Below are 10,484 nucleotides of genomic sequence, written 5' to 3' on the forward strand. Positions count from 1 at the left end.
CTTGGGCTAGAGCAATGAGGTTAGCCTTAGATTCCAAAAACATAATTCCCTTTTCTTGATGGAAGCATAACCCAACCTGCTCCAGATGATATTCTCTATAGGCCTTGGAAGTTATGCAATACCATGGTCCTTTCATGGATTCATCATTCAACAGAAGGATCCATTGTAAAGTCTATCCTTTGGATCGACTTAGCAGTCAAATCTTGGAAGGTTTTGAATGATAGGTTTTCCCAAGGAGATATCTTTCGCATTGCAGAGCTCCAAGTTGAATTCTACAATCTAAGCCAAGGTAACCTTAGCATCTCTGATTACTTCACCCAATTCAAGACCATATGGGAAGAGGTTAACAATTTTCAACTTGTTGGCAAATGCACCTCACCCTACAATTGTGGAGTTCTCAAGAACACCAACACATATAAGGATCAAGACTATGTAATAAAATTCTTGAATGGACTTAATGATCAATATGCTTAAATAAGATCCTAAATAATGTTCTTAAATCCCCTTCCCCACATTACAATGGTTTTTTCCATGCTAATCAAACAAGAGAGGCAATTCACTAACCCTCTGCCTAGTATCTTGGACCTTGAACCCAAAATTTTATCCATAAATTCCCAACCACCCAAGGGAACTAATTCTTCAGCAAACTATCAAAATACAAAAGGAAGAGGGATCCCACCTTATAGAGGAAGAGGGGGCAAATTCAGTAGCCAAAACAAACAACAACCTGCAAGATTTTTACCCATTGTGAAAGGAAAAATCATACTATAGACACATGTTTCTTGAAACATGGTTACCCACCTAGTTACCAAAACAATAGACCAAGTAGGATTGCCAATTACACTTCAGGCTTTCCATTGGATAGTGACTTCATAGACTCCTCTGATCAAAAATTGCCACAAACAAAAGCCTCTGCTAACTCCTTTACCAAGGAACAATTTCAAGTCATACTAAGTCTCTTGAACCAGAACAATCAGGAAAGGAATCACTCTGCAAATTCTGTTGTACACACAATTACACCATCTGCTGATCCAGGTGTATTGCAAACCCAATGGCTTCTTGGCACTGGTGCCACATACCACATTAGTTATAATCTTAGTTATTTTTCAAATCACAAGAAAATCTCTCCAATTATTATCACTTTGCCAAATGGTTACAAAGTATCTACTTCTATTTCTGGCACAATCATTTTGTCATCTAAACTTACTCTCTTTAATGTTTTGTATGTACCTGAGTTTCATGTCAACCTGATTTCTATAAACAAATTGATCCAAACACTTAAATGTCATCTATTTTTTTCTCAACAAACCTGTGTGTAGAATGCTTCAAAGAAGATGATTGGTTCAGCTAAGCTCTAGCAAGGCTTATTCCTAATCAATCTTCCACCAAGAAGAATCAATTCCTCTACTGCATTTGCATATTCACAAAGTCCTACCCTTTTATGGCATTTAAGTTTTGGACATATTCCTAAACATGTAATGCATACAATTGCAAAACAATTTCCTATTATTTCTGCACATATTGATCCACTACCTGCTTATGATGTTTATCATTTCTCTAAACAAAAAAAATTATCTTTTCCTAACAGTGAAGCACATACTTGTAAACCCTTTGAATTTTTGCACACTGATATTTAGGGGCCTTACTTTATTTCTACTATATTTGGCCATAGATTCTTTCTTACCTTAGTTGATGATTTCATTAGATTCACTTAGGTAATTATGATGAAACATAAAAGTGAAACTAGACAGCACCTGATCAATTTTATTTCCTTTATTGAAACTCAATTTGAAACTAAACTCAAGACTATTAGAAGTGACAATGGTGCTAAATTTCACATTCCTGATTTTCTAGCCTTTAAAGGCATCCTACACCAAACTAGTTGTATTGAGACACCACAACAAAATGGTGTGGTTAAAAGAATGTACCAACACCTTTTCAATGTAGCCAATGCCTTATTCTACGTCCAACATGCAGCCCACATAATCAATGGGATTCCAACACCCCTTCTCCAAAATAAACCCCCTATCAACTATTATATAACAATACTCCTACTTATGATCACTTAACAGTTTTTGTGTGCCTTGCCCTATGCCACCACAATTATGTCCCATAGAACAAAATTATGTCGAAGGGCTAGAAAATGTGATTTCATTGGCTATAGAGAAGGCACCAAGGGATATATCCTATATGATATTAACTCCAATTCCATCTTCATATCAAGGAATGTCCAGTTCTATGAACATTCCTTCCCTTTCACGATCCAGACCTCAACGGACCAGTCATCCAATTCACTCTGCAGACCTATTCTTAACCAGCAACCTATCTTAGATGACCCTGTCCAAATTCCATACCCAGATTCCCCACCAACCCCTCCTTCTCCAGACCTTCCAAATAACTCCATTCCCCAACCCATCATTAGACACTCTTCTAGGATCATATGTCCACCATCTCACCTACAAAAGTCGAGTACATAGCCCTTGGCAACTTGGTTTGTGAACTCCAATTGCTACAATATCTCTTGGATGACCTACACATTTCCATAACCGATCCAATATGTGTTTATTGCAACAACAAATCTGCAATTTATTTGGCACACAATCTAGTTTTTCACGAGCGCACTAAGCACATAGAGGTCGATTGTCATATAGTTCGAGAAAAGATTCAAAACAAGTTGGTTCATCTTCTCAATTGGCAGATGCCTTTACAAAGCCCTTGCCATCTTCTACTTTCCAGACTTTCATCCACAAGTTGGGCTTATGTGATCTTCACCGCCCAACTTGAGGGGGGTGTTAGAGGCCTTGTTTTCATTTTCAGTATTGAAGCTTCCATCGCTTCTTGTACTACCTTCATAGTTTTTTCTTTCTTTTCTGTATAAGGGAGTTTAGGAATACTTTAGAATTGTAAGGGTTTTTTAGTCTTTTATTATTTTCCACTTTTGGGGTTCAGGGTAGTTATTTATGTTTAACAGTTTCCTGTATAAATATTCTAAAGGCATAAGGCATCAATCAATTAGTATTATTCTCTTAATTTATTCTCAATCTTTCTTCTTTTTTTCTTCCTCTTGAATGCGAAAATATCAAGAAAGCGCAATCAATTATGTTTAACAGTTTTGGGGTTGAGGGTAGTTATTTATGTTTAACAGTTTCCTGTATAAATATTCTAAAGGCATAAGGCATCAATCAATTAGTATTATTCTCTTAATTTATTCTCAATCTTTCTTCTTTTTTTCTTCCTCTTGAATGCGAAAATATCAAGAAAGCGCAATAAAATTTTGTGAATTGCGATATTAATAAGTGGTATAAAATAAAATGTTAGAAAATAATATTTGAATGAAGGGAAGAAGATTTCGTTACTGTGTTTTAGGATATTGTTATCCATGATAAGAGAATCTGGAGAAGTTATGATGGTATGTTGGATGGAATACTATGAACCGGAAAATACGGGAAGAATGAAATAGCAATGATTATCACCTTACCTAAGTGTTGTGATGATATCGTTTTTAGTCCTTGAAAAATAGACATTATAGAGAGCGGAGATGCTAGAAAGTAAAGAAAATGTTATATGTAATTATTCTTGTATTCTTATACTTATTAGGATAAGATAAAATCACCCTTAAAACTGTATTTCTCTCTCTATTAAGTATTAATGGAGAAGAGTCTAACCTACTATAGGGTTAAAGGGATAATGAAGATGAGAAATGAGATAAAAAAGTAATTTTACATGGCTACCCTTGAATGGGGAAATAATGAGTGTACTTGAGTAATAAATTGTTTCATGCGAACATTTTAGTCTTTTTTTGGTTTCCCACATGTATCCTCGCACTGGAGGCAATCTTGTCCGAGCTGGGCACATCCACAGGTAAATGGGGCTAACTCTCCCAACGAGCATTTTAGTCTTTATTCTGTCTAGTAGAATATGCTTATTTTATCTACAACTACTGATTAGTTATGCCTACATGAGTATGTGCATGTAATTTTTAAAGGGTAAAATTTTATACATAGTTATTACATCATCTACTTTTTATTTAGAAATCAATAATGATTAAATACTATTTGATGTACAAACCTCATGGCCATCTTTATTATTTTTCAGACACTCAAATTAAAGCAAAATAGTCATCCTCAGGATCATTTATCCTAATCTATTTTGCAATCCTAAAACATTGAACCCAAAATATGTATGAACCGCCCTGTGGGAGGGATGCAGCAATTGTCCATAACAGGGTTCAAATTATGTTTCAAGAGAGGTCAAAGATGGGAAACAACATATCTTGAGAATATGTTTTTAGTTCAGATGGGGGAATTGTTTTTAGTCAGTAAAATAAAGATATGTTTAATCCTTATATGATAAGGATTTTTGTTTTTAGAAATGTAAAATTTTTTACATTGTATAATTTATAATTTAAATTTAATTATGACTGACTTTTAATAAATTATAGATGATATTTTACTCTTATTTTTACCCCCTATAGCCGCTTGTCATTATTTTTTATTCCATATAGCCGCCTATTATTATGTTTTTATTCCTTACAGCCGCATTTCATTAATGTGGGATTGGAAAGGTAAGCGCTAATAAGCAAAAGTCTCAAAGTACTTTTTGTTGGGTGTATAAAAAGTCTCAAAGTACTTTTAGTTAAAAAATATTTAATTATTATTTTTTAATTTAAATATATTTTAAATGTAACGAGTATAATTAATGTATATATAATTTGTGTATATTTAAAAAATAATAATTTATATAATTTTACTAAAATTCAACTTAGTGTCGGTATAATATACTGTTACATTTTTTATGTATTTATTAGTGTTCCCTGTTGATTTGCATATCAACGTTCAAAGTATTATATTTGTGGAAGCAATGGCGTGTGGTGATAGCCAGGTAGACTAGAATAGAATAAAGAGATGGTCATGTTATCTTTAGAGGATTTAATATGTATACATTGATAGTGTAAATGTTTTTTACACTGTTAGCAATCATTCACCATTGATTTATTATTAACTATTATTGATTCTAAAAATAGTAATACAAGTCAATAGTGGATGATGTGCTGATAGTATAAAAAACTTTACATTATTAGTGTACAGATTTTAAACTCATCTTTAAATTAGTCATATCTATTAATTTCTAAATCTTTTAAGTATCAGTGCAGGAAATCACGTAAGATATTATGTAATGCAATCTAATTGGTCATGTGCGAAAAATGTACAGATTCCACCAACAGTAAAATTATCACCGGCCAGATTCGTTGTAAACATTTATTCATAGAACCTCATTGGTATTATACTACTTGGAATGAGAAAAAAAATCATAAATTCACTAACTCTTAAAAAAAAGGTAGTGCACGAATAATATAAATGAATTTTGAGTAATATATTATAAACGAAATATAAATTTTTATATTAATAATGGACAAATACTACACTCGTTTTATTATCATTTGAGTAGGGAACTTTTAAAATATAATCTAAAATCTACAATTCATAGTTACTCAGAATCTACCATCCTATTTTCATATGATTAAAAGTTATTATTATTAACTTATTAATTATTGAGTATGTAAAATATTATATGATCCCGAAGAATAAGTTTAAATATTATCCTAACAATAAAAAATGATATGTATCATTTTATATCCGTATGAAATTTATATATTTCACTTTTTGTTATAATTAGTGGGAATTTTAAGCTGTAGTATTACTCTTTAACTTATTTTCATTTAACTATTCTCCTCCTAAAGACAATTATTGGCAAAATAAAAATTTGCACACCCTACATACTAATCAGAGTACCATCTTTTAAAATAGTTAAAACTAATAGTATTTGCTTAAATAGTTTTTTCAAAATTTTGCTTAAAACACTTGCATCCTTTTAGACTCTAAGTAAGTACTTTTCATATACTATGGGTGGACTGTTTTATTTTATTTAAAACGAAATGAATAAAATATCTAATAGGCAAAAAATTAATGCATGCACATCTTCTATATGTATTATTGGTGTCTAGGAATGATAACATAATAAATCGGAGTCGGATTTGTGCTTATTCTACCCCGAAATTTAAAACTTGAATTAGTAATCTGAAATCGAATTCAAATTAAACAGCGTTGAAACTAATACTGTCATTTCTGAACTCGTCGGGTGCAGGTCCCCAAACTCAATGGAAACCACACATGTATTTATATATAGGTTTTATATACATGTCAAATTTTTATATAGGTAGGTTTTATATTTTCTATCTAATTTAGTAATTTTACGTACATTAATTGGTTCACATATTAATTATATTAAAGAATTCAGGTAAAACCTAAACTCAATCACATTATGTTTTCCTATTAAATTGAACTCGTATGAGTACTCACAATTCAATTTTTATTACATCTTTATTAATGTTCAAATTTGTATTATAGACTAATGAAAATATTTATTTAATAAATAAATAAATTATAAAATAATATTTTTAAATTATTTCATATTTTTAATTATAAAAAATAAATTAATATTTTATATTATTTATGTGTTACTATTAAAGATATTCCTTTACTTTTTTGGGTGAGGAATTAATCATTTTGAGATTAGTGGTTAATTTTTCTAACATGTCATCAAACTCTCAATCAACCTTGAGAATTCCCTAACAAATGTCTCAGAATAAAAAATACTTTTCCCGAAAATAGCAACACCACCGCTGAAGACCACGTGAGAGTGTTTAATTTTTTATATTTATATGCACAGGATAGTTTGGATTGCAACATCACAATCACTCAGTTAAACACCAATAGCAGTTAACACAAATGGCTAGTGCCGAAAACGTAATAACCATCGAACCTGAGAAACGGAGCCTTCTCAACAAGCACACGGAGAAGCACTTCACTGCCGGCGACGTCGTCCGTGATATCATCATCGGCGTCTCAGACGGACTCACCGTACCGTTTGCTCTTGCCGCTGGTCTCTCCGGCGCTAATGCCACCTCTGCCATTGTCCTCACCGCTGGAATCGCCGAAGTCGCCGCCGGCGCCATCTCCATGGGACTCGGCGGGTACTTATAAACGATATATTCGGTTTTGATTTTTGGTATATTTATTAATGGTTGCATTGTGTTAGGTATCTGGCAGCGAAAAGTGAAGCTGATCATTACGATAGAGAATTGAGAAGGGAGCAAGAAGAAATCGTTGCTGTACCAGATACTGGTTTACATTCTGCACTCTTTTATTTTATGTTTACAAAAAAAAAACAGATATATATATGATTAATTTATCCACCATGTAAAAAATGGTCTGAAAATATAGTATGAGATCATAGTGGTTGATTTGCATGCATTTTGATTAGAGTGTACCAACAACGCCTTGTCTAGTGGTATAACATGTTGTCTTATGGTTGATTACTGAACGCGACACTTGCTTGGAGAGATTGTCACGAACTCTGCAAGATCAGAATCTAATGAAAGTTTTTTATGAAAGAGATTATTTCTGAAAAAGTAAGGGCTTATTTTCAAGAGTTGTCACCTAAAGCATTAAAGCTTATTATGCTGTTTTCAACACGAAATAAATTAGCACAATCACACTGAATGTAAAACTAATTTCTAAAATGTCATGTATGTATTATATTCGCTTCTTTTGCATGTTTCATTCATATCTTTGTTTTGTAAAAATTTCAGAAGCTGCAGAGGTAGCAGAAATTCTGGCTGAATATGGTATTGAGCCACATGAATATGGACCTGTGGTTAATGCTCTCAGAAATAGGCCTCAAGCATGGCTGGATTTCATGATGAAGTAAGTATAATTCACTTTCTCTATTCATTATCCAACATGAAAATTCAGCATGGTTTTGTTTGTTTCAATTTTCAACCATAAAAATGTGCATTCTCTTTATTTGGTGGCACAATGATATCTAGCTGGAATAAAAATGTACTTGAATAATGTCTGTGTGGGCGTAAAGTAGATATTCACTTTTTGAATGTGGACGTAGTTATATGGTCCAATATTTGGTAATGCGCGGTCCTGTTAAATCAAATTTAGGGCAACAAGTAGTTGGTATATTCTGCTTGGAAAGGAGAGTGCAAATATATAAAAACAAGAGTTGTTGGATCATTATGGGGTGCACATGAGTATCTTAATTTTGAGAGTTAGATTATTTGTGCAACAATTGTTTTTAGAAGAAATTAAAAAAATGTATGCACACCCACACATTTTTAATCATTATTCACTCTTCAAAAATAATAATATAAAATTAATGATAAATCATTCACTAATTGTGTATAAATCTTTATACCGATAATATATATATTATACTCTTGATTTTAATATCATCTTGTATACATCTTTGTAATACCATAGTGCATCATAAAACAAGAAAATTGGGACTTCATTGGCATCCTTCACCAAAAATATCATTTAACAACCACTTTGTAACAATTTTTTTTTGTTCCTTTTTATTTTCTGATAGGTTTTTTTATATGCATGTAGAAATGAAAGATTAAAGTAAGTAACAATAAAAATATTTTAGTTTATTATAATAAAAGTTTTAGAATTTAGAATATTAAAATAATGTTATTTATCCTCCTTCTTCAAATATCAGATCAAATGTTAAAAAAGTAATCTTTTCTAAAAGATGTAGTCTCGCACTCTAAATAAAATTAGCTTATTCATAGAATGAGAGACTAACAAACTTGATCAAATTGAATTGTATTTCTACATATGTACAATCAAAATAAGGAGGAAATGTTCATGAAAGAAGTTTGTAACTTTGTATATATCAAGAATTTCCTTTACTAGGTATAAACTAATTCTCAAAATAACGTTTCCCAACTAATTGTGTGTTTCTAAAGTAATTATATATTTAAGTGGTATTGCCCTGTCAAGCAATTGTGCCTAAAGAATTTGAATTTGCAAAATATTCTCCAAAGATAAAAGGTTTCCAGAAATATAGACGGAAGGTAATTACATGGACACCCCTTGAGTTTTATTGAAATATTTTTTAATTGTTTAGAGTTAATTACACTGATACCTCTTAAGTTTTAGTAAAATTATACAAACCATCCCTCACTTTTTACACTTACACACACCTTCACTATTTTTTATATTTTCATTACACTAATCACCTTTACATGAGATATAAGTATAATTTTTTGAATAAAAATTTAAATTAAATAAAACATGATATATATTATGAGGAAAAATTCATATAATATACAAAACAATGTATCTTTATTGTTTTTTGTTACAAAATGCATCAACAATTCTAAAATATATCAACTCATATTATTTGGATTTGTCTACACAATATACCATGTTTTGTTTAACTTATTTTCATTTATCACATTTTTGTTTAAAATATTACACTTATTTCTCATGTAGGGATGTTCAGTATAATGAAAATATAATAATTAGGGGGTTTGTGTATGTGTATAAAAGTGAGGGGTGGTTTGCATAATTTTACTAAAACTCAGGGGTGTCAATGTAATTTAGTCTATTGTTTATTGAAATTCATTATTTGTGTACTAAAAGGAGGAGGTGACCATTCAAAAATAACCAAACATTTGAGTTTTGAAACATGTGGATATCAAATATGTACCCCTCATTTATTGTTTACATGTGTACTTGTAAAGATGAAATAATATTTAATCTAATTATTTGAACACCTTATACTATGTCCTATCACACATGGATATCATCCGAGCATATCTGTTGTTTCATAAGTTGTATCACTTAATGTATCACCAATCATATGATTGGTTGAATAAAATGTTTTTAAGTTAAAAGTTAATTATTTTTTGAACCAATTGATACATATAGTAATATAATATGTGGGACAACATAGTTGTAGGCTTCTATTTTGGTGTTCAATCAACATTGTTGATCGCTATTCCTAGTGTTTAAGATGATTTAGGAATGATATTATTAAACAAATTCATTAACAACTTGCTTACTTGGCTTGACAGATTTGAGTTGGGGCTAGAGAAGCCAGATCCAAGAAGAGCATTGTATAGTGCATTGACAATTGCCACTGCTTACATATTAGGAGGGGTTGTTCCTCTCCTTCCTTATGCATTCATTCCAAATGCCTCAGAAGCAGTAGTGTTTTCAGTTGTGGTTACCTTGATGGCATTGTTACTCTTTGGGTATGCTAAGGGATATTTCACAGGCAATAAACCCTTCAGGAGTGCTTTGGAAACTGTTCTAATTGGTGCCATTGCCTCTGCAGCTGCTTTTGGTTTGGCTAAGGCTTTCCATTCGTAGGGTTCATGCTTTGTATTTCATGTACACATTTGTTGTCCCACAGTTTGTACCACTCTATATGCCATAGGCTTGTGATTGGTTAAAAAAAATATTTAAATTAAAATTTAATTATTAAGTAATTTTATAACCAATCATAAGTTCATGTCACATGAAATGACACAAACTGTGGACAAACATATGTTAGCTTGAATATTTTATGGCTTTAGTGTCTTTTCGAAGAACTACCTTTTTAATCTTTCTATTTTGATATTA

General features: G+C 31.5%; 1 protein-coding gene across 1 annotated transcript; it reads left to right on the top strand.

The window, feature by feature from the left end:
• LOC109349722 (vacuolar iron transporter 1-like) lies at nt 6,723-10,251 on the top strand. Its single transcript, XM_019590656.1, has 4 exons — nt 6,723-7,033; nt 7,099-7,184; nt 7,652-7,766; nt 9,935-10,251. The coding sequence occupies exons 1-4, from the start codon at nt 6,789-6,791 to the stop codon at nt 10,230-10,232; spliced, it is 744 nt and encodes a 247-aa protein (XP_019446201.1). The 5' UTR covers nt 6,723-6,788; the 3' UTR covers nt 10,233-10,251.

Source organism: Lupinus angustifolius, chromosome LG06 (assembly GCF_001865875.1).
Source record: "Lupinus angustifolius cultivar Tanjil chromosome LG06, LupAngTanjil_v1.0, whole genome shotgun sequence".
Taxonomy (NCBI): domain Eukaryota; kingdom Viridiplantae; phylum Streptophyta; class Magnoliopsida; order Fabales; family Fabaceae; genus Lupinus; species Lupinus angustifolius.